The sequence below is a fragment of the Neolamprologus multifasciatus genome, chromosome 4, assembly GCF_963576455.1.
Source record: "Neolamprologus multifasciatus chromosome 4, fNeoMul1.2, whole genome shotgun sequence".
Taxonomy (NCBI): Eukaryota; Metazoa; Chordata; class Actinopteri; order Cichliformes; family Cichlidae; genus Neolamprologus; species Neolamprologus multifasciatus.
In genome coordinates, this window is record NC_140442.1 from 29,685,627 (window position 1) to 29,710,602 (window position 24,976).

At 40.8% G+C, this 24,976-nt stretch overlaps 1 protein-coding gene across 2 annotated transcripts in view; it reads left to right on the forward strand.

Annotated features, from left to right (window-relative positions):
- LOC146520784 (serine/threonine-protein kinase BRSK1-like) overlaps positions 1-24,661 on the forward strand; it is a 41,821-nt gene extending 17,160 nt beyond the window's left edge. The window contains exons 9-20 of one of the 2 annotated variants that reach the window (XM_085157371.1): positions 404-435; positions 1,093-1,257; positions 3,830-3,927; positions 4,088-4,238; positions 4,362-4,422; positions 5,760-6,372; positions 6,604-6,652; positions 9,320-9,443; positions 9,568-9,669; positions 12,593-12,701; positions 17,840-17,929; positions 18,022-24,661. In XM_085157371.1, coding sequence (XP_085013497.1) covers positions 404-435; positions 1,093-1,257; positions 3,830-3,927; positions 4,088-4,238; positions 4,362-4,422; positions 5,760-6,372; positions 6,604-6,652; positions 9,320-9,443; positions 9,568-9,669; positions 12,593-12,701; positions 17,840-17,929; positions 18,022-18,236 — 1,809 coding nt within the window. In that variant the 3' untranslated portion in view covers positions 18,237-24,661. The remainder of the gene's footprint in view (positions 1-403; positions 436-1,092; positions 1,258-3,829; positions 3,928-4,087; positions 4,239-4,361; positions 4,423-5,759; positions 6,373-6,603; positions 6,653-9,319; positions 9,444-9,567; positions 9,670-12,592; positions 12,702-17,839; positions 17,930-18,021) is intronic. The other variant, XM_085157372.1, reaches the window with a different exon arrangement.
- Positions 24,662-24,976: the final 315 nt, after the last annotated feature.

The window sequence follows — 24,976 nt, forward strand, 5'->3', positions numbered from 1 at the left end:
AAACCATAAAAGCTACAGACGCTAAACATACTGCTTCTTAAAATAGCGCACGTATTTCAGCTGTGCTGACATAATTAGAATAATGGTATTTCTATTAACGACATTTTAGCATGATAAGCTCACATCAGGTGACACAATATGACATTAGAACATGGGTGGAGATACTGAAAATGTACATGTACTAAAATTTTTATTCAAAATTATAGGTAATTTACGATTAATCACTCAATCATTATCATAAACTTGATCATTTTATATCAAACATAAACAGATGTGCTTTCCTTAAAAACGCTGACATTTTTCCCAGAACCCAGAGTTGAGATGTGATTGTAAATAAGTCACAATAAGTCTCTTTAATGTGCTTTAATATGCTTTAATATTGGCTTGTGTTTTTTCAATACAGCTTGAAGCAATACAGAAACACCCCTGGTACCTGTAAGTACATTTAACTTTTTATTTTCTTCTTTTGTCCGTCTGCCTTTTTTTTTTTTTTGCATTTTACATTTCCCCTCTCTATTCAGTGCACCTCCACCCCTGCTGACTTTTTATACATACCAGCTTACTATGATCCTTCAAAGGACCTGTTTCAAAGGCATCTCTGCAGAATTTCCCCTTGTTAAATTTAACAAAGTCAAAAAGCATTTTATTTTATCATAAGATGTCTTTCCTAATTCCAATTCTTAAATATAAAGCTTTAACGTCGTGCTGATACTGAAATACCGTGTCTCATACATAAAGTACACCACTAGTCAGCGTTAACTACAAGTAGGTGATCCTCCTGTGATCTATTTTGGGATTTCTCTCTTCAGTCCTGCAGTCTTGGAGACCGAGAGTAGCTCCCGGCCTGGATTTTGGAAAGCAAAATTAAGCTTTTCAGTTATTCTCACATTTTTATTTTCTGTCAGGCTGTAAGTGAAACAATACTACCTCTACTATCTCTTTCAATAGTCCTGCTTAAACCAGATCTATTTATACTTAAATATGAAAGCCTGTGGCTGATGTGGCGGTGCTCACTGCACCACATGCTAAACTTTGTTCAGAGAAAGCATTTTTAATTACACAGCCTAAATAGACTTTTTGTTTTTGTGCCAGGGGCGGCAGGAACGAGCCCTGTCCAGAGCAGCCTCCCCCTCGCCGAGTGTGTATGAAGAGGATACTGTCCTTAACTGAGCTCGACCCTGATGTCCTGGAAAGCATGTACTCCCTAGGGTGCTTCAGAGATCGGGTTAAACTCACACAGGACCTTACAAGTGAGGAGTGAGTAAATACAACACTTTTACATCCCAGATATTGCCGAATCTGTGCCAACCACGGTTCAACTCACAAATCAGATTTACATCCACATGTTTCTCCGTTATTCCTCCTGATTTACACCATCACAGCCGCTGGCATCTCAGCTCTTACACAGGCGCTAAGTGCAGTTATTAAATGTAAGTGTGCTTGTATACATACTGAGAAAGTAAAAACAGAAAGCACGACTCTGTGTTGCTGATTTACTTTGTCTTTGTCTCATTATCTCTTTGTCTCATTGTGTCAGCCAGTTACTTACATCATGAACTGCCTGACATGGCAAGAACAAGAGCAACAATGCAAACAATGCCTCTCGCATTTTCCTCTCTGTCCGTCCTCTCCGTCTGCAGAATTAACGTGGATGTTCACCCACCACACGAGGCTCCAAAATAAAATTATATTTAGTCTTTTCATGGCAGTAATAAAAAAATACATTAAAAAAGTTATTAAAAAACTTTGTTCTTTGTGAAGTGAACTCAGCCTGAGGAAAGGAGCTGGATACTGTCTGTATAAAACCAATCACCCTCTGAATCAGCTGAGATGTTTTTGGATGAACTTATATATATAATGTATATTTAATAAATGTAACACATGCCAGATTTGACCTTATGACTTAAACGAGTTAGCTACATGAAATTTTCAGGGATAAAAAGCTCCTTTAAGCTCTCTTAAAACCTGCAACAATTGCAACATCATGGGATATATGACAGTTTAATGTCTGTGATATAGAGTAGCAGAAACAAGAATTGGTAGCCTGGACAGTTAATCTATTTCCTGAATATTCACTTAAGAAAATTCCAAAAGTACATTTTCAAAAGTCCTTCGAAGGTCACCGCTATGAGTGGAGTGGCTCTGCTCATAGTGTGAATCATTTGTTCTTTATTTTAGACATTTAAGCTCCCTTTCTGTTGCCTTTGAGCCAACTTTCTTCTGATTGGCTGCCCCTTGGAAGGGTTTGAATAGCAGGTGGGCAGGACGGCTTTGGTTACAGTTGGAGGAGAATTAAAGGTGACGTGATTTGAAAGAGTCCTTAATCTTATCTCTAAACTTTTTTAGAAAGTTTAGAGATAAGATGTTTAGAGAAAGTATATTTCAGTTGCAAGTATTAATGATTTTAGGGGGAAAAGCCACAAAATAACAATAAGAGTAAAAGTGAAAAGGAGCAAAGTGCAATTATTTATATAGAGAAACCATCAGAAAATCCTCTTAGACGCATATATAATTATCCAGCTGTGCAGTCCTTAGCTTTATGAAACATGTCTGTAGTGCAAAATAATTCGTATTCTTATCCTTATTATATCCTGGCTCTTTTACTTGCCACAGCAGGAGCAGTGTTGCCAACTTAGCGACTTTGTCGCTATATTTAGCGAGTTTTCAGACTTTTTTTCTAAAAAAAGTCGCTAAAAAAAGACGTGAAAGCGCATATCGCTTTTACTCTCAACAAGCAGCGGGTGCTGTAACGCAGTCAATTCTTCTTTTACTGTTATGCTGTTTTGTGGATCACAAGGTTTAAAACTACTTATAAACACACACACACAAAGTAACTCCACCAGAGTGCCTATTTCGGGTCACTTTTGCCGGTCCAAGCCCGGGTAAAGGAGCAGGGTTGGAATTGTGACATTAAAAAAAAACAATAATTGCTAAAAGAAATTTAATTTGTAGTTCTAAATAAATTATCCTAACATTTAGGATGTTTTTTGCTCACTTTATGTCTCTTCCACGTTGTTATTTCTCTCTCCAACAACATAGGTTACAATTACATTAGCATGACCAATTATGCAAATTAGGTGATGATGTCATTTAGCAACTTCTAGCGACTTTTAGGACAGCCAATAGCGATTTTCCTTACTGAGGAGTTGGCAACACTGAGCAGGAGGAGCAGTTTTTCATACTACAAGCATGCAGACAGGGTTAGCAACCACTGTAGCAGAGGCGCTAGCAGCTAGCTGATCCGTGTGGCAGCAACATAACGTCGAAAACCGCTAATGTTTGTAATAACTTGTTAATTTGTTGCCTCACCTTCAAATAATTCACAAAGGCAGGTTTAGAGTTGACACTGAACTTTGTTAACATGAACAATGAATACTTACTTTCCCCAATCAGGAAGTGACCCAAAGCAAGTAACAAAAGTTAGCTAGTAGTGTGTCTACTTTATTTAGACATTATGCATCAAAATGTACTTACTGTATGACCAAGTTACTCTAATACATGATTTTTTTTTCACATATAGATATTAGATTAAGCAAAAGATGACCACTTTCTCTCAGTTATATAGTTTGCTACCTAGCCAGCTAGCTAGACATAGATACAGGTAGGTTAAAAAAGTCATTTCTTCCACTAGCACACAATCCTGCAAAACCACTTCAGGTCCTGTAGAAGTTTAACTAGCAATCCATGAAAGCAAACAAAGACATCATCGTCTTGCACGTCTTGTTTAACATATTTGTAAAGTCTTTATGATGACCAAAGACTGACCTTTCGGCTGTTAGATTTTTTCCCCTAGCATTTAATTTCTGCCTTACTACGCTTGTTTCTGCAGGGAGAACCAGGAAAAGATGATCTACTACCTCCTGTTGGACAGGAAAGAGCGATACCCCAGCTGTGAGGATGAGGATCTGCCACCAAGAAATGACATAGGTGAGATCGTCCTGACCGTAAAAAAATAAGATGTAAAGCTCTAAATGTATATGTTAACCTTCGTTCATGCTACTATTTATTCTTGAAAATGTCCAGAGATGTTTTTAATTATTTCTTGCATTTCCATTTCAATTAATTCACAAATATTTTTGTCTCGCAGACCCACCCAGGAAGCGTGTTGACTCCCCCATGCTGAATCGTTATGGCCGCAGTCGCCCGGAGAGGAAGAGCTTAGAGGTCCTCAGTGTCACAGAGCAGGTTTCTCCCACCCCGCCTCGCAGGGCCCTGGACACTAATGCATACAGCCAGAGGTACTAACTGTTTAAAACTACAAGTGAGAACAAAGTGTTCAGCTTTGGAAGAGATTAGAGCTACAAACTGCCAGAATATTTTTTTGATGATTGAGCGTATGTGTTACTTTGTGTCTTTGAAAGGTCTCGTTCAGTCAGTGGGGCCTCCACAGGTCTGTCCTCCAGTCCTCTTAGCAGTCCCAGGGTAAGAACTTCACCCTATATTGTTTCTGTGTGGATCTCGGTGGCTAGGTTTAGGCAATTTTTCTGTTTAGTTGTTTTAAATGTTTTAAACATCGTCCATATAACCAACCTATATCGATTCAGAATACATATGCTGTATTTTATATTATTTGACAACATGATTGTGTAAAAGTACAGAAGTGGCACAGACTGTTACAGTTCATTTGTAATGTGCACCCATGTGACAGAGTCTTTATACAGCTATTGTTTTTGTAAGGACACTAAGCTACAGCTCATCTTCATTTCTCTCTCAGATTTGATACAGTGTAACTTGCTAACAGGTGCACGGTTTCTCAGTTTTATTGTATTAGCTACATATGCTAATGTAGAGCTCCGCAGATTTGCTGTTATTGTTTATGAGCACTACATAGAAGAGTTAACTTTTTAAACGATAAACCATTAGCATAAAGCTAGTAGGGCCAGAACGTTAGCTTAGCTGGACACAGACTGTACATAATGAGCTGCTGGAAATATCAACTAGCAGATCAAGTGTGTATTCTTCCACAGCAGAAATGTTTCCATTTCCATATCTTTTGCTAAAAACTGAATTTCTAAAGTAACAGTAGTGTGAGGCTGTGTTTGGATTCAGATGGTTATTTAAAGACACACAAACACATACAAAAACATTATTCTTCGCCCAAAATACATTTAATAAAATGTAACTGCAATATACAAAATCACAGGTCCAATAATTAATCATTTAGGAATTTATCAAGGGAATGTTTATTTAATGTATAATTTCATGGAAAACCTACATGTAATGAAATTACTCAGGGATTTGGACCTTTTTTATTAGAGCACTGATTTTGGTAGTTATTAGTATTATTAATACATCATTAAATATCATTCTCACGTGCTTTTCTGCAAGGTAGTGTGTTGTAGCGTGATACCAGTAAAACATAAATAGTGTGTCTGTGTGTGTGTGTTGTCAGTTGCTTTAGTACATGCATCATCAGTTCAGGTCTTGACAAAAACAAATTTCCTGTATTGTGACTTTTTAATATATCTCACAAGCTCTGGCTGTCATCGCTTGTCATGCCTCGCCACCATATCGTTACATCCTGAGTCATATGCATTGTCATGTCATGCTGCCTCATGCAAAGATCTCTGTTGTCATGCTGACATGGGTAAAAGTGTCTGAAAGACACATTTATGATAGAAGTAGAAGTAATTAATTCCATCGTTGATTGTTGCATCTCGGTTCGCTGATAAATCATATCCATGAATCATATTTCATGACCATTTCTTCCTCTCACATCTGTCTGTACCTGTTTCCATCTCTCTCTGTCTACCAATCAGAGTCCGGTCTTCACTTTCAGCCAATCAGAAGTCACCTCCACCTCCGCTTCCTCCTCCAAAGACCCCAAACCAGGAAGTGCCACCACCCCTCGACCTACCCGCCCGGCGCCTGACCCAAAAACCCAGACCTTGCCCTCAAAAGGCCCCGCAGAGCGGCCCCACCTTCAAACCATGAAGTCCCTCCCACTCCAGACACCACGCTCCCCTTCCCCTTCGCCCTCCCCTATACTCTCCCCCATTCCACGCTTCTTCAACTTCCCGTCGCCATCTGTCTTCAAGTCCAAGAACGTCCACTCGTCCTCTAACTCCTCTGCCACCCCTCCCCCTGTGTCGCAGGTCACACCGCAAGGCTCGCCGCTGCCCACCCCGCTGGGCACGCCTGTGCACCAACTCCAACACCCTTCCTCCACCACCCCTCCCTCCTCTTCCTCCTCGTCTTCTTCCTCCAGAGCGGACGGAGCCGGAGGGGCCTCGCTGTCGCTGACCCCGCCCTCCAGCCCGGGGGGCAGTGGTGGGATGGCCGCCTCGGGCTCTGCTCACTGGAGATCCAGGCTCAACTCATTCAAGAACAACCTTCTGGGCTCTCCGCGCTTCCACAGGCGCAAACTACAAGGTGAATAAGGAGTTTCAAACACACACAATTAAAGAAAATAGTCTTTTAGCCAAGAGAAGAGATGAATCCAAGATAGGATCTATTGTTACTACGAAAGTAGCACGTGTTCCAGCCTGATGCCTGGGGCCGTGTTAAATAACATCTTATTTTCTAATAATATGTAATTACAGCAATTACATTTGAGCCTGTCATCATTAATTACAGCCCTTTTCTTTCCCTCTCTGACTCCAGTTCCTACATCAGAGGATATGTCCAGCTTAACGCCAGAGTCCAGCCCAGAGTAAGTACACACATTAAATCAGTTTTCTTTCCAAAGGGGCGCACTGTGTTTTGCAAAATCTTCCTTCTTTCACTTACATGTCTAAAGACCCACAAAGTAAGAGAAAGGCCCATCACCGATCAGATCATCCTCTCACTTTGTTCCTTTCCTTCTATAGATCAGTGGGCTTGTCTCTGAATCAACAATTCAAGTTTGCAGTCATTTCTGATGTCGTAACCGAACGAGCAGCAATTTTTAGATGTTGATCTCTTACATTCAGAATGAATATAACTCTAAACTGTCACAGCCAAAAAACACAGGCTGCCAGGGTGAATACAACAATGTTTGTTTATTTCTAAAGAACCGATTTGTGTTAGCATGTAGCATCTAATGCTGCTACAGTCAACATCAGCACTGACTGTCCCCCACAGCACACAGATGTGTTGAAAGTGTAATGCTGAGGCACAGCCAACAGTTTTAAGACCGATTTGAAACCAATATGCAGGAACTGTGTATTGGTTGTTGGTTGCTCTGCTTTTTTTCATCTTTTCTTTTGCCTTTTGTGCTTCAGTGCAAACTACACTCAGCTGGCTTTCACCTCTTTAGCGCTGTTTGCTTTTGTGCTACTATCTCTCTTCGCATTTACTGTGTTTTAATACAGCCAACTTTCCATTAAAGCTCTTCTCATGTATATAATTTTTCTGTTTCTGCTGTCAGACAACAGAACAGGTATGGCACGTTAACTCCTTGTTAATTAGCCGTCACTTGCAAGCCATTTTCCGAGATAAAAGTCACGATTTTACCAAAATCACCATAGACGTTGGTTTAAGACACAAGTTAAAGCTGCTGTTTGCAGATAAACATTCAGAAACTGAGAGAGAGTTTGAAGCATCATGTTCACACCCTGCTTCACACTGAAATAAGTCATTTAGAACAGGGCTAAAGGGCTAGTTTATTATAACACAGCAGAGAGTACGTTTGCTCCAGTATCTTAAGTTTAAGATTCAAACAAACACACTCAAATCTCAAATTTGTGCGTTTAACACCGCCGGGAGCAGAGGTGGGCAGATCGAAAATATTAATAGCCTGAATATCAGCACTGGTATCAGTATTGGATCGATACTGGCGCGACATGATCGATACTTTGTTTCTATTCTCTGTGTTCAGTATGTAGCCGACTGAATTCTGTTTAATAAATACATTGTAACCTTTGTTTGTTGATTTTATTCGTAGCCTACAGCTGACCCAAAGTCGTTTAGAGAAAGACACGTTGACATTCCAGGTCTCCAACAAAGCTTGTTTCAAAATCCATGAAAGGCTGAACAGGGTTTTTTTGTTGTCTGAACTTTTTTAATGTTCAAAGTAAAAATCACAGATTTAGTGGTGAAGAAGATTTATCTCGTGACACACTGCCCTCCACTACATAAGCTGCACTTATTGGTTGAACGTATCGCTGTTGGTATCGGCATCGGTTTAGGCCATGTAAGTACTTGGTATTGGATCAATACCAGAATTTACAATATGGCACACCTCTACTGGGGGGATGTACGATGGCCCTCAAAGGTCAAACGCACTTCAAATTAAAAAACAAAACAAAACACCAACACATAGAAAAATGCTACAAAAGCACTCAAAACACAACAAACACTCGAGCGAGTGTTTTTTGTGGAGACGGTAACATCATGGACCAGCTGCAGAAGTGACAAGCTAATGGCAAACAGCTAATAGCAAACATTTATCTACAGTACTAAATGAATCACATCTTTTTGTCCCTCACGGCACTGTCTCAGAGGACTCCTTTACATGCTCTGGTTTCAGTCACGTTATTTCCTGTCCAAAAACACCAACATTTGCTGGTGTTTTCTTAAGCTGCAGTGCATTTGACCTCTCAGGCCACCGTAGAGATGCCTGACTTACATTATCATATTAGAAAGAGAGAACATGTCAATCAATCAATCAATCAATCAATCACAGCTTTATTCGCCACATGCAGGTTGCCCTGCAGTGAAATGGGACCCCCCCGACCTTACACATACAACACAGACATTACATTCGGACACAAGTCGGAGATTGGTAGCGTTACAGGAAAACACTGAAATATACACTACAATGGGAAAATACAAGAGGAAAAAAGAGACCTCTACTCATGCTGTGCTTCCATGGTAGGACAGCACGAGAACAGGAAACAAAAAAACTCCTCTGCACAAAAAGCACATAAATGTCCACAGCACAACTTTGTGAAAGACATGACAAGCCACAGGATTGGGTGGGGCTTGTGGGGCTTGTTTTATGGTTTTAGACACTGTTAGACGTTGATTTGCAGTTCAGCCTAAAACACTCAGCAGCAACATATCTGAAAAAGAGTAAATGACAGTAAATCGTCATCTTTCACTAAATAACCAGGTAACTTTTTACCAGTTTTACTGTGCTTCACCCAAAAGCCAAAAAAACTCTTTCTGTGGGCTGACACATCAAGAATGAAAATACATGTTGCTTAGCTCTCCACTGTGATGTGTGATATCACTGTGTTATCGACTGACTTGGTTGTAGTTGTGCTTTCTTGTCCATTTTTAGTGAATTGAACCTTTAATCTCTGTGCTGTGTCAGTGCTTATGGATGAGTGAGCCATTATTTTTCTATTTGTACTGTATGAAACGTGTGACTGAAACTAATCTGATTAATTTGCAGGCTGGTGAAGCGGTCCTGGTTTGGTAACTTCATCACGCTGGAGAAAGAGGAGCAGATCTTTGTCTTGATCAGAGACAAGCCGCTCAGCTCTATCAAGGCTGACATCGTCCAAGCTTTTCTCTCCGTGAGTGCAGACGAACTTAGATAAGCTTCGACATACTTGTACGATTCCCACGGCGGTGTTAAACGCACAAATTTGAGATTCGATCGTCATAACTTGGCATCGCTTTTTTCTTTGTCTTCTGCAGATCCCATCCCTCTGCCACAGTGTGGTGTCTCAGAATAGTTTCCGGGCAGAATACAAGTCCTCTGGTGGTCCTTCTGTCTTCCAGAAACCTGTCAAATTCCAAGTATTACTCCGTTCTTATTACCTCCTCAGCTCTAACCAAAGTGTTTTGCATGTTGTCAGTCAGTCTTGTAAGGAATAAGCACTTTTGATGAACGCTTTGAAGTTCTAAAACCTTTTGGTGGAAGTACTCCTTCCTTAAAAGAATTGAGGGTTGTAAAAGTTCTTAAAACCCTATTTGTGGATCTTTGTTTAACACTTTTTTCAAAAGAAGCTTTGAGGGATGTAAATGTACAGTGAGTGGTCTAGATGGTAGATGTAGGGGGCGTCCAAATTCATAGGCTGCATCCTTCGGAGGACCCGGCCTTCATGGTCTACGTGGGCCGGGTCCTCCGAAGGCCGGGTAGGCCGTAAGTGAGCGGCTGTGAAATGGGACGGTCTAGTCTTCAGTTTTGTGTCCCCGCTGTCTCGGTGGAGTTTAATAAACTCGGCCGTCTGCTCCTTGCTATCTAAAATATAAGAAACAGGACACTGGCGTAAACTCTCGACCGTCTCACACTTCTGTTTAACCGGTTTTCTGTTTGACGTTTATTCGGCTGTGTGAAAACTATAACTCCAATCACAGCCAAACCGATTTACTCAGGAACAAATAAAATACTGAACAAAGCCAAACAATGACATTTTTAAGTTATCAAAGTGACTTATATATCATGTTTACCCAGAGTTTACCCCCGTGGGGGGTTTGATAACAATGTGCCAGGAGTTCGCTGTACTCGCCCTGGCTAGCTATCAAGCTGGTGGGTAACAGACGTCTCCGAAACTGTCGGAGCATTATATGCAAATATGTGGTGTCTTGATAAACTGAGCAGATATTTGAAGTTTACACAGCTACATTCTTGCCTGAAAATATCTTAAAAGTTTATTTTGTGACCCAGAAAGAATAATAAGAGTAATATTAAAGTAGCTGCCGCCATTGTTGGAAACTGGAATTGGCTGCGCTATGCATTCTGGGATAGGTTGGGCCACGAAGGATACACCCGACCCATCCTTCAAATCTGGGGAAATGAAGGATGCATTTGGAGGAGTCTTCGAATTTGGACCGCCTTCGTCGCGTCACTGTGATGTGATCGGCCTACAAAAGCGGCCTGATGCTATGAATTTGGACACCTCTGTAATCTAATGCCGGGCTCACACTGTGCGATTTTTGGCCCATTTTGAGCCGATTTTTGAGTCGTGCGACCGTTTTGGCGATCGGCCCGAGTTTGGCCTTCATCGTGCGTCGTGCATCGTGTAGTATACGTGGGGTAACGAGAAGCGATTAACACCTCACGACCAGCTCCCGATCATCAATCGCTTGGTCGTGAGGATTTCAAACCTGTTTGAAATCCTCACGACCGTCGTGAGGGTGTCACCGCAGTTTCTCACACTGCGCACGCGCAAACACAAATGTCAGCGAAAAAGACGGCACAGCACGGCAGTGCAGCGTGTGATCTGGACACAAGCGATGGAGGCACTTGTAGAACTTTGGAAAGCTCATCCGAGCCTTTTCGATGTGGCCTCACAAAATGATCACGACCACAACAACCGTGAAAATAGTTGGATTTACATTGCTGCTCAATCACAGCTGCCTGGTCAATGTTTTTCATTAGCAATTTAGCAAAGTTGATGGTGGTGTGTGTGTCTGTGTGAGTGAAAGACAGAGAGGGAGAGCGAGCGACAGAATTTCTGTTATAACCTTCATTTTATGGACGCACAGTGTGAGCACTCAGGTCGCATCAGAGCATCGGGTCGTATAGTGTGAGACCTGCATCGTGACCTATGAACTTCTAACCCCTGCGAGTCAATCGTGCAGTTTGAGCAGGAGCTGAATCGCGCGACTGAAAAAAATCGCACAGTGTGAGCCCGGCATAAGTAGCGCAAAAAATAAGATGTAAAACTAAAATGTAAATGTGAGCAAAGGACAAATATTTGGCTCTATGAATGAACCAAAACAGAGCAAAATTAACCTATTTTGAAGTCAAGTGGAGGCCTTATGTGACGGACGAAGTAAGATGCGATGCTGACTTGTTAAAACGAGTGAAACTAGCTAGCTAGCCAATTTATAGAACGAAGGACCCAAATGCTGGAGTCAAGGCAGAGAAAATAACAAAAAGCAAGAAACAGATATCCAAAAAATTTAAAAAAAGAAATAAAAAAATCATCATTTGCAGAAAATACACTAGGAGAGGTACACAGATGCTTCATCAAAGGAAATAGGGGAGACGGGACTATGAGTGGAGACAACTGGGGAACAAGCCACCGATGAAAACAAGTGACGACAATCAGACCAACAAGAAGTCTCCAGGCCTCGAGAGCCTGCAGGTTTTAGTCAACACACCTGGTAATGGTGTTCATTATTCAGGCTTTATCAAAGAACTGGAGCTGCAGTGTACTCGAAGAGGTCTTATAATATACTGAAGATCATATAAAGAAAGGCATCAAATGTACTACAGTACAGTAACGTCACCTTCATGTTCTAAGTAAAGGTGTGTATTTGTCATGGAGCAGGTGATTACCCTCAGGGACCTGTGAGGCCCACAAACAGCTGATAGTGCTGAATGAAGCAGCCACTAAATTTGGTTTTATTTAACACAAACCCAGATATGAGTCCGACCTATTATTTTGATAACACACAAATACTGCCTTACACAGTGTACAGATCAGATATGTTATTCATATGTAAAGTGGCAAACCACTGAAAGTCTTTGTCTGCCTGTATTTTAATTGAAAATAATAATTAAAATTAATTTTAAAAAATGTTATAGTCTAATCTTCCATGGAGTACGGCTGAAAGTCGCTCGGTTTATTTTACAAACTCTTTAGCCAAGGTAACCTGGTGTCACTATGTGTAGAATTTGAACATTTCTAATGACATAGAAAGTGAGCGTTTTTAAAAATGCAGCAATTACGTGGGCGCTTTGATTTACAGAGTCCTTTTCCTCCCGTAGGTGGACATCGCTTTCTCTGAGGGAGAGAGGGAGCGAGAGAGGGAACGAGCAGAGAGAGAAGGGAGACGAGAGCTGGGCATTTACAGCGTGACCTTCACTTTAATATCAGGTAGGAGACCAGAGACCACGCTTCCACATGTGAGGAGTTACCAGACAGGTGCAAACGAATGCTGCACTGTGGCTGTATCCCAATTCAGGGTCTGCAGCCTTAAAGTACGCAGTCTCAACGATCCTCAAGGGCCGCGTACTCAAAGACCGCTAAGGCCGCAAGTGCGAGGCTTGTGAAATGGGACGGTCTAGCCTCCGTTGCGCTGCCCAGGTTGCCTAGCAACCACGATACTAACAGCTGGAAACGTTTCATACAGCTTTGTTTGACAGAAATGAAGGAGAAAATCTTTTATTCATTTGTTTGTTTGTTTCTACATGAGCTTTGATCATTCTCTGTAAGATTAAGCTCAGCTATTGAACGGCGTATATTTTAAAGTAAAGGCTTTAAAACCAAGTTAGTACAAACGTCACTAATGTCACATGACTTTGCCGACATGTGGCCAACAGTAATGTTTTAATGTTCTTTGTTATTAAACATTTGCACATAAATAAGTGACATAATATTCAGTACTTAGTTTACTAAGTTACTCTTCAGGCGCCCCTCATCTGCCGTTTTTTTTCGGCAAAATTATCCACACCCACCGCCGCGCTATGCATTCTGGGATATGTTGGGCCACGAAGTCTACACCGCCACGTCCTTAAAATTCAGGGAAATGAAGGACGCATTTGAGGGCCGCATTTCGAGCAGCCTTCGAATTGGGACAGCCTTCGTCGCGTCGCTGTGACGTAATCGGCCTTAAAATGCGGCCTTTAAGGCTGCAGACCCTGAATTGGGATACAGCCTGTGTCAGGGGCATACTTGTGTTTCTGCAGCCTCACCCATTCAGCAGATTAAAGCAGAACATCTGTATGTTAAGCTTTGGTTAAACAAGGGGAAAAGGGGGGAATTAGCCATGTGATACGTCTAAACAAATTTAATATTCAACCAATGGAGGAAAAATGTCTCGTTTTATAGTTTAAGATTTATAGTATTAGATGAGAAGTCACTGTCAGTGATGAACACATTGGAAAATACACTGTTTTTGTTGTTCTGCTTCACAATAAAAGCCCAGCTTGTTTTCCTAGAAGATCTACAGCGTTAGGAGCAAGAAACATCAAGGCTGACACTAATGAAACTGTATTACTCTCTGTTATACGCATGTGTTATTTCATTCCTTCACAATCTGTTTTAATCCACTGTGAGGATGGTTGATTCCTAAAGGTGACGAATACAAGATAGAGAAAATTACTGAAACGATCACAAACACTTAAACTGGGTCTGACATCATCATGTTTGAGCCAATAACAGCACCCGATTTATCAGCTAACAGAGGGAAATACAGTGCTAACCAAAGTCTTTAGATTTTGCTGTGGAAATCAGAAAATGTGTGCAGTGATGTGCAGTTGAGCTTGACAGACGGTATTTGGTGGGACCACCTTTATTCTTCAACATACTTTGAACTCTCAGGCAAGTTTTCTCCTTATTTCTTTAAGTAGTCCTCAGGAATAGTTCTCCAAGGTTCTTGAAGGACATTCAAAGCTCTTCTCTGGATGTTGGCTGCCTTTTGTTCTGTCCTCTGTCAAGATGATCCCACACGGCTCTGCGGAGGCCAATCCATGACCGATTGTGTTGCATTGTGCGTTTTTCTATCCAGGTTGTGTTTTTACTGGATTGGAAGTGTGTTTAGTATTATTGTCACGCTGAAAAATGAAGCCATTGCTAATCAGACACTTTCCAGATAGTACTGTCACTGTTGTACCTTTCTGCTAACCTTCTCAGCACATGTTGACAAAGACGTGTTAGTACTGACTTTGAGTCCAGTTCCTGTGTATCTCCAGAAGTTGATTCTGTTCATCTGGACGTAGCGTTTTGTGGGAGAAACGTTTCGTCATTCATCCAAGTGACTTCTTCAGTCTCAGCTGACTGCAGGTTTCCAATCTTATAAACAGTAGTAGTAGTCCGTAAGAGATTACAGGATGACACCAACCTCAGCAACAGGACCGCTCTCAGCATCCACCAAGTGTGTTTGAACTGTCTTCTTTCCACCTACTTCACATACAAGGGTCAGTTCTGCAGGCAGAAACATGGGTGTGCCGTGGGCTCCCCAGTTTCACCCATCGTGGCCAATTTGTACATGGAAGAAGTGGAAAAGAGGACTTTGCTATCCTACCCTGGAACACCACCAAGCCATTGGTTCAGATATGTGGATGACACCTGGGTGAAAATCAAATCTCAGGACGTTCCACATTTCAGGGATCACATTAACTCGGTGGACCAACTCATCAAATTCACCAGGAAGGATATGAAAAGTGGCAGGTTAGCCTTCTTAGACTGTGAGATCAGTAATGGGGGACATCTAAAAGCTGACGTGTACCGTAAACCTACACATATGGATCAGTATTTAAGGTTTGACTCTCATCATCCACTGGAGCACAAACTGGGCGTCATCAGGACACTACGACACAGAGTGAACACCATCCCCACTGACACAGCAGCCAGGGAGGCAGAAGAAGATCAAGAAGGCCCTGAGTAAATGTGGTTATCCCAGCTGGACTTTTGTCAAAGCTGGAAAGGCTCCTAAAGAATGCTCCAGCTGATCCAGGAGAGAAGGACAACCGCTGCCCAAGCGAAAACCTGTAGTGATCCCATATGTGTCAGGAGTATCAGAGCAGTTGAGACGCATTTTTTCTAAACACCGGGTCTCTGTGGCTTTTAAACCCCAAAACACGCTGCACAAAAAACTGGTCCACCCCAAGGATCGGGTCCCCCGACACAAACAGAGTAACATAGTGTCGCTGTTAAGTGCAGGAGGATTGCCAGGATTTATACTTCGGGGAAACCAAACAACCTCTGGTGAAGCGGATGGCACAACACAGAAGAGCCACCTCGTCAGGCCAGGACTCTGCAGTCTGTTTACACCTACAGGCCAGTGGACACTCTTTCAATGATGAGGATGTAACATCCTGGACAGGGAGGAGCGCTGGTTTGAGGGCGGAGTCAAGGAGGCCATTTACGTGAAAAGGGAAAGACCATCTCTGAATCAAGGAGGGGGCCTAAGGGTCCATCTGTCACCATCTTACATGCTGTGATTGCAGCCATTCACCAACTCTCTGTGAATGGGACTCATGGTTATTGATCAGTGAGCATTGATCAGTGGTCATGAGAATTTGCATAATTAAGATTGAGCATGCATCAAGACACTTCCTGTGTAATTTGGCCAACCTCAGCCCCGTTTCCCTTCCACTGAGATCATTTCTGATGATCAACTGAAGTTCAGCTCTCAGGTCCTGTGCCAGGTCTTTGCTGGATTTCTTCCTGTTTCTTAAGGACATGACTTTTACATACTGTTCATCAGCTATAGATAGCTTTTAGGCCTCTTCTTTTGTCCTCCACTTGTCACACACATCAAGCTGAGATATGCCAAGAATTTACTTAATAGCTGAGCCCCTCTAGTGGGCAATGAAGGTATTCCATGTGGGTCTGCATATTAAGAACTTATTGATACCTGGAGGATTTTTCTTTTCTTTTTTTGATTATTGTTTTGGATAAATAAAAAGGGATAAAGGTATTCTCATCTAGGTTTTGGTATTTAGCTTAGATATACTAGGAAAGCCTTACAGGAGAAACTCATCTAATAAAACAAATTCATCCATTTGGTTCTTGCTACCGACAGTGTTGGTCAAGTTACTTGAAAAAAGTAATCAGTAACCAATTACTGATTACTTCCCCAAAGAAGTAATCCCGTTACTTTACTGATTACTTATTTTCAAAAGTAATTATTTACTTAGTTACTTAGTTACTTTTTAAAAACAGGATTTACATCCTGAATAGGTGATAAAGTGATAGATCTTTCAGCCCAATTCTACTTTTTCTACATAATCCATCATACAAAATGTAATCAAATGGAAAAGTCTCTTTTTAAAACTTGTTTTATTAGTTTTAATCTTTTAACTTTATGCATCAAGCAAAAAATTAATTATATGCAACATTCTCTGACTGGAAGAAATTAGTTTAACATTTAAACCTATTTTCTGCACATTCCAGCACATAAAATAAAATATTTTGTGTGTTTACACTCAGTCTTTCAAATAGATGCAAGTAAAACACAGCAGAAAATAAATAAAGTCAAAGACTAGCGGTCCTGTTTTATTTTCACCTGTAAAGCAGGAGTGGGGTAGGCGGAGGTTTACCCGGTGCAGGTGTGCCGCGGTCAGTGGAAGAATCCGCGAGTTTCTCTGTGAGTTTCCCATTACGTCGTAGCTACTCGGTGCTTGTTTGGAAGTTTAGGGGTTTTTCGCTGTAAAAAGAAGTTTTCTTCCCACGCACAACGGACACTAATGTTTTTGTCACTTTTTATGGAATCAAACTCAAAGTAAGGTCAGTACTTCCACGCTTTAAACGCTGCACGCTCATACTCTCTCTGCACTCGATATATGATCCATTGTTGATCTGCACACAGCTGTTGTCACGAACGTCGCACTCGCTTACGTCACTGTCATGAGACATTCTCGCAAAAAAATCACGGTTTTAGTAACGCAGTAACGCAGCGTTCCTACGGGAAAGTAACGGTAATCTAATTACCGTTTTTGCAATAGTAATCCCTTACTTTACTCGTTACTAGAAAAAAGTAATCGGATTACAGTAACGCATTACTGCCCATCTCTGGCTACCAACACTCCTGTTTTTGACCTGTTTTTCATCTTGGATATCTCCTCCTAGGAAAGAACTGTGAAGCATGTAATGCAGCAGTTCAACAAGTAAATGATCAGAAGATCAAACTGTATTACTGAAAATACACAGAAACACTTCATATTCTCCATGTGTGATGATCAGAGTTTTGATTAAAGGTTTGGGGGGCCAAACATGACCCAGAATGAGTTACTGAACCCATAAACTCAGCAGGTAAGTGTTCACAAAGGTCGAGTTCAGGAAGCTGTTTTTCAATTCCTTCCAAAGGATAGGAAGTCGTTTTCCAACCAGAGATATCGTCATCTGGTGCAGGTTTAAGGTGCTTTCACATCGGCTTTATTGTTCTGACTCAGAAGCTGTTTCCACTTTTTATGCTGTCTGTGGATAAACCCAGTAGAAATTGGACTTTTAGACTTTTTACCTAAAATACTAACTCATAAGTGACATATTGATTTTTTTCCTCTATTCAGGTCCGAGCCGCAGATTCAAAAGGGTAGTGGAAACCATTCAAGCTCAGCTACTGAGTACTCATGATCAGCCTTCTGTGCAGGCATTGGTTGGTGAGTAGCACCAACACACCACCAACAGCACACGCAGTAGTAGCTTGTTAGCTTTGCTTCATCTCTCCCTAACTTTACCTCTTACCGTTTAGATGAGAAGAACGGTCAGCTTTCCCGCCAGCCCAGCACTCCTACACGTCAGAACTCCAGGAGATCTGAAAGCGGATCGGAGCGGGGAGAGGGGGAGCATGCGGCAGATGGGGGGAGCAGTAGCGGAAGCAGCAGCGGAGCCGTCTTACAAAGACGAGGGTCGGGGAAAGACAAGGCCAGACTCTCGCCGTCCAACGGGACACAGGCTCACCCTTGAAAAGAATGTTGTGGAGGAGAAGTGAGGGCCCTATGCCGGGCCCTTTTCTCTTCCTCTCTTTAGTCCTTTCCACATTCTTTCCTTTCCTATTTCCTTACTTCCTGCCTTGCTTCATACTTTTAGTCCTAAGCAATGGGATGGAAAAAGGGAGAAGATTTTCCTTGCAGCTGATCTAGGGATTTAATGAAGATTTCCCCCTGAAATGGCTCGTTTTCTCAGAAATGTATATTTTTGGAGACTACTGGAGCTGATCTCTAATTAGCCCTAAAGGATAGCTTCACCCTGGTGGGACAAGCCTAAAAACAAATGATGTCCAAAAAGCTCCACTTTACTATGAAAATAGAAGAAATTTAGTTCACCTGTTCCTATGGATCGAAAAAAAAGCACATGAAGTTCCCACTGACCAATCACATGCAACACATTGTTCAAACTCAACGATCAAGTTCCCACCCGTCAGTCAGAGCGGCTGTGAAGATGTTGGTCAGTGACGGAGCGCGTCAAGGCATTCCCATTCCTCATTTCCTGGCTGTCTCATGAATCAGCAAGTCTTTTCAGCATCACCTGACATGACAGGAAACCATCTCTGCTCTCGTCTCATCAGTTTCTAATTGAAGGCTGCGTTAAGGAATGAAAGCAACAAGAGCTATAGGGAGAGTCCTGTTTTAGACTCGGTTGTGAAAATGGATTTAATTCTTAAATTATTAGCCAACTTAATGCTGTGCTGACAATGGATCTGATGTAGCTATGTAACACAACCCTACAGCAAAGTGAATATCTTAATCAACAAACACAACTTGCTTGAGTGTATGAGAAGTCCCACAGTCATTTCTGAATTACTCTTATTTAAAGCTATGATACCATATTGCCTTTAATGAAGGAGAAGAAAAAGTGGATATCCAGTTAGATTTAGCCCCGTTTTAAGGACACTAGGACACACCACAGGCAAAATCTCACAAGTAAAAGTGGAGCTAGGGGAGAAAAAGGTTACGTAAACACAGGATGTCGAGCAGTATCCATTCAGTAGTAGAAAAGAAGAACAAGTTGTGAAAAGCCTCCAAAGCAATCTTGGAGACATATTTTGTTAAAAGAGGTTTGTCTCATATAACATTCACATGCCATATACACATGGTTTTATTGTTCACCGTAGTTCTGTTCTACATACTGGCTGGGACGTCTTAAACTTGCGCCCTAATCGGAACCCCATTTTAACCCTACGCTGCAACCTTCTGGTTGTTTGTGGTTACTACGTGAGTTAGGATGTAGATTTCCTGCAGAGGTCTAAATCAAGCTTTACCTTGCATAAGTGGATCTCCAACAAAGAAGTGACAAAATCTTTGTTCCCTGGCAAAGTGCACGCCAGTGTTCAGACAAAGCTAGTATGAAGCTTTAGCGTTAAAAATAACCAGTCGCCTTTTCCACAAACAGCAGTTGCACATGAAGGCCGTGCAAGTATGTCGACCTGTCAAATGCTGATTGTCTTATCTAAACTTCTCAGCATTTTCCTTTTTTGTCCTTGCTCTAACACAAGTCTGTGTTAGTCCAACCAGCAGCCAGCGTCAGGATACGGTCACATTGGAAACCCACAAATATTCACCTGATAGCTTGACTTAAGTTACAGTAACATATTTTTGGACCTTTTAGGTCCTAAGAGCTTGTTTACGTTTCTACATATCCTCTCCATTTTTGTTTTTCGTGTCTTTATAAAGGCCAACTTGAATCAAACAGCTCCAGCTACCCAAAAACGTTGTGAGTAAATTTGTCTTCAATTTCCGATTGTTGGTAGCTTATTGATGACTTGGTGATGAGTGAGAACCTACACAGATCGTCTTTAAAATTTTGGTGAAACTTCCAGCACACTATCAGCAAATCGTTTAACTTAGCTTAACCTTCCTTTGGATGATTTCCTTGGATGATTGAGCATCATCAAGACTTTACTGAAGCGCTATGCTACAATCTGTAATGTAACCTGATGTATATCTCCCTTGAAATGTGACTACACATTACCATCTGACCATCCCGCTGGCATAAATTCTGGAAATGGCTACTTACGCAGAGATCCCGCACACAATAGGAGTTTAGGCTTGACATGTCTTTTACTGCAACCAGCCACCAGATGGCAGTCAAGTAATTTGGTTTAGAAAAATGAGTAGATGTCTACTGTTTTTATTTTTTTTATTTATGAAGTTCCAATTTCTGCAAGCTGCAAATAACTCAGTTATCTTAACCATTTCGCATGAACAGTGCTGTTTTCAGACAGTGATGACACGATGGAAAAACATTATCAACCCTTATTCAGATTTTAGCATTCATGCAGTATTCTTGGATGGCTGTACACACTGCTAGCTTTATAGTTTAGCTGCCTTTTCTGTGTTACCTAAATAGATTGAAACAGAATCTTTGAAATTAGCAGATATGTAATTTCCTTTTTGTAGTTCTTTTTAATAAGTTGTTTCTAAAATTCCTGACATTTCTTTCTTAAAAGTTACACACAAGCCAGCACATGCTGGACAAATATGACAATTTCATTTTGATAAATTTAGAATACAATGAGCTACAGCTCAATATTTGCTAAACCTTTATATGCAGGGTAGGGCGCTGATTCTATCGAGCAGTAGATATATGTGCATGTGAATATTGTACTGAGAAAAATTCAAACCTCTCCCTCAATAGAAATACAATTAAGAAATGACTTGCAGGGAACTTCTATGCTCATTTCCAGACCATGATATTTCTACTTTGGAACACTAGAGCATCATTGCATGATTTACAGTTTTTAAAATATAATTTCTTTAATCTTTTAAAACTCCTACCTGTCATTTTAGACCAGGGGTGGGCAACTCCAGGCCTCGAGGGCCGGTGTCCTGCAGGTTTTGGATCTCACCTTGGGTCAACACACCTGAATCACATGATTAGTTCGTTACCAGGCCTCTGGAGAACTTCAGGACATGTTGAGGAGCTAATTTAGCCATTTAAATCAGCTGTGTTGGTTCAAGGACACATCTAAAACCTGCAGGGACACCGGCCCTCGAGGCCTGGAGTTGCACACCCCTGTTTTAGACCCTCCCTACAAGCCCACTTTCTTCCAATTGTCTTGTTTCTGGAAGCCTGCAGAGGGGCAGGACCCAGAGCTTGTAAACTGTACTGACTGAATTATGACTGTAGCAGATGAAGAAAAGAAAGTCATTCTGGTTGATGTCAGCTTGTACTGTGAGTTGACTGAAGTCCTTTGGCTCACTGGCATTACTTTTACATATGTTCATTGCATTAATATGTTTAATATGAGCATTCAGCATCATAACACTAGACATAATAGGTCCTCTTAAAGGTAAATGTGGAAGAAGTCTTTTTAAACAGGACACCCGGGTGTTTGTTTGCTTTTTTGCCCAACAGCTGGGCAACAGAAACCCATCCTCAGCTGCATTTCCTTTGATAACAATGCAAAACTGGCAGGTTACAAATAACTGCTTTGTGTCTGTAGTCATAAAGACTCTGTACACAAACTGCCTGGCAAGGAAAATGAAGCCACATCTAAGGAATGAAAGATGCTTTTTTTTGTTTCTACTTTATTTCATTTTTATACTCTGATCCAGATTTTGCGTATGGGTATGTTTTGTTTTTTAAGTTTTTAAGTTTTAGTCTAACACCAAGAAAGCACCAACCATGTGAATGTCAAGAAACGTTTTTGAAACTATTTAAGAGGGCAGAAATAGTTTGTTTGTCTATTTATTGAAAAATTTATTTATTTATTTATTAATGTATTTATGTATTTGTGTATGTATTTATTTGCATTCCTGGATTATTTTCAATAATGGATATAGGTGGTTATAAAGACAGGGAAATGTTAGTTAGATGTCTGGTACTGCAGACAAAAACTAAACGATTAGTCCAAAGTTTTTTTGTTTAAAATTCTAACATTTTAATGCTGCAAAACAGCCCTTTAAGCTTTATGTTGTGATTCTGCACTTTAGATTTATTTTGTCATTATTTTTGCCATCAGAGATGTCCATTTTATAATGCGAGACCAAGATTTCACACACATAAAACACCTTCAGTGCTGAGTCTTTGCCTCCTTTAGGTGTTTGTTCAGTTCATTTTTTTTTCTTAATTGAGACCTCAAATGAAAAGACCGCAGGATGATAATCTGCTGGAATGTTATGTAATTACTTGTTGTAACAAAGAAGTCCGTGTTTCTGTGTGTCTCTATGTACAACACACACGCTAAGGCCTTTCAAATTAAAGGTCCTTTTCAGCCCAGTTAGATATGTGTCTTTGTGGATAAAAGGAGCATTATTATCTTAATTATTGAATTGATTTGAGTGGGAAAATTCCAGTTTGTCCACTAAATTGGCTTAGTAATTTGGCACCAAAATCATGTATTCTAGGTGGTTTTCTGCAGTTTGTGTTTAGAACTAACTGGTAAATGTTAGCATGCTATTAGGCCCATCTAAAAAAAAGAACTTGGTGAGCATTATACCTGCTGAACATTTGCATATTAACAATATATACACATAGCAATTACAATCTTACTGTTTCAGAGCTACCAATGACTATTGCTAACAGTTAGCTATTAGTTAAGCTAACAGTTAGCTATCAGTTAAGAATTGGCATGTTTAGTTAGCATGGTGCATTTACAGACTGTGTGTAACTGTTGTGGGTACACTGCACACAGTTACTTCTTAATTATTACCAACAGTCTAATAAAATATAATTTCACTCTGAACAAAAGCCAAGCCATGTTATTTATCAAATAATTGCGTTAAACTGCTCTAGAATACCAGTACAGTGTCTCCAGTTAGCTGAGGTGATAGCTAGCAAAAGGCTACATGCCTAACCCAGTCGCAAAACAGCCCTATTCATTCTTAATGTTATTATTAAGAAATTATGTAAGGGCAAGTTATATAAAGTGTCACCCCCTGGGATATTAGCTAACAAGAAAACAAATATTTATTTATTTTTGTACCACCGTGTAAATGAGTTTATTCTGCATTTGAATATGGAAATCAATGGGACTGATGTGGACATTTGAGGTACTGTAGTTTTTCGGCTTCTACTTTGGCTTCATATTTGAGCCCCAGGGGACGTTACTTGCTTGGCATGCTAACATTGACATTTAGCTCAAACACTGCCAAGTATTACAATGCTAACAGTTTACAGAGCAGTCATGTGCACTCCTTGTAAAACATTTTGTGTCGTTTCATGCAAACCAGCTTCATTCCTCACTGACCTTCAGGCGTGTTTGTCATTACATCTTTTTTTTTTCTTTCTTTTTTTTGCTATATTCCTGGTTGCTTTTACAAATTCTGCTTCAGCTGCCTATAAATAGTTTAAAAGAAGAAGCTGCAAAATGAAAGTTTTCACAGCAGAGCCCCTCATGACGTTTTGATATCTTTCACTTTTAGTGGATACACTTGTGCTGTCTTTAAATTTTTTCTTTTTTTCCATTCCCATTCTCATAATGTACACCTGTGGGAAAACCCAGCAGTGAGATCCACACACCTGACAGGTCAGAGTTTGGCGAGTGTTAAAGTTGCACACTCAAATACACAAAAGGTAGTGTTAGATCTTTTTATTAAAACAAAGGTTCATCTTTCATCCACTTAGAAGAGAAAAAGAGCAAAAGGATTGAAATAAGAAGAGGAAAGGAACCTTCTAAATTTTGCTCCACTGAGCAAACACTGCATTTTAATCCATTCAAAGACACAACAGGGCGCTTTGCTTGATTGCGCAAAACTCCCTTATTGAAAGAAATCTCCCCCCTCACTCGTTTCCTCCTTTATCCTCCACCTATTCACTTAACATTTTCTACATTTTCCTCCTCCCATTCTTCCCCTTTGTATTCCTGGACTCCTGCTCCACCCATCCTATCCCTCACCACATGCACATATCTCACCTCCGTATATAACCACCCCTCTTGTATACATTTTATACCCAGTATACTTCGACAAAGATGCTGTATACATTTGTATACGCTGTGTGCCTGTCTCCATTGTATGCCATCCATATCTATGTAGCGTTCACTATGTTTTATTGACACTGTAGTCACCATACAATTCTTCCTCTCATCATTATTGCTCATTCTTCTTCTGCAGTTAAAGTTGTACGACTATAATCTCCTATCATGTCCCTCCTCCATGTCCGCCCTTGCTCTGCCACTCAAGCCCCACTCCCAACTCCCATCTTGTGACCCTCCACTCCACACAGAAGAAAAAGAATGTTTCACTCTGGAGAAATTCATGATGTGAGAAATAAATGGAGGGCGGAGGTGGAGCGTAGGAGAGGGTGGGGTCGAGAAAACAGCTCACCCAACTAATGACAAAGAGAAATGTCTGTAGTATAATTACAAAAGAGGAAAAGTGCACTATTATGACAATGATTATTATTGCCTGTGAAAAATACTGACCAATAAACAACAATGGATATATGTATGTGTGTGTCTGTGATGTGTTTCAAAGCATTCAACTCATTAAAATGCTGAGTAATTATCTTTACTTGAAATTGTATCAAAATCAGTATCATAGTTATTAGTTCCTGTCATTTCCTTCCTTTCCTCAGTTAATGCAACTCAACTGCACAAATCACGTTTATCGCAAGACGCCCTTCAATACACTCTGCACTTGATGGTGTTCCTCAGTCCATCATTTTGGTGACAAAATATCAAACATGATGTAAGCTCTTTTTCTCCCAGTAGAGGTTACTGTATTTGGTAACTTGGTGAAACGGGAAATCCAAAAATGGCTTCC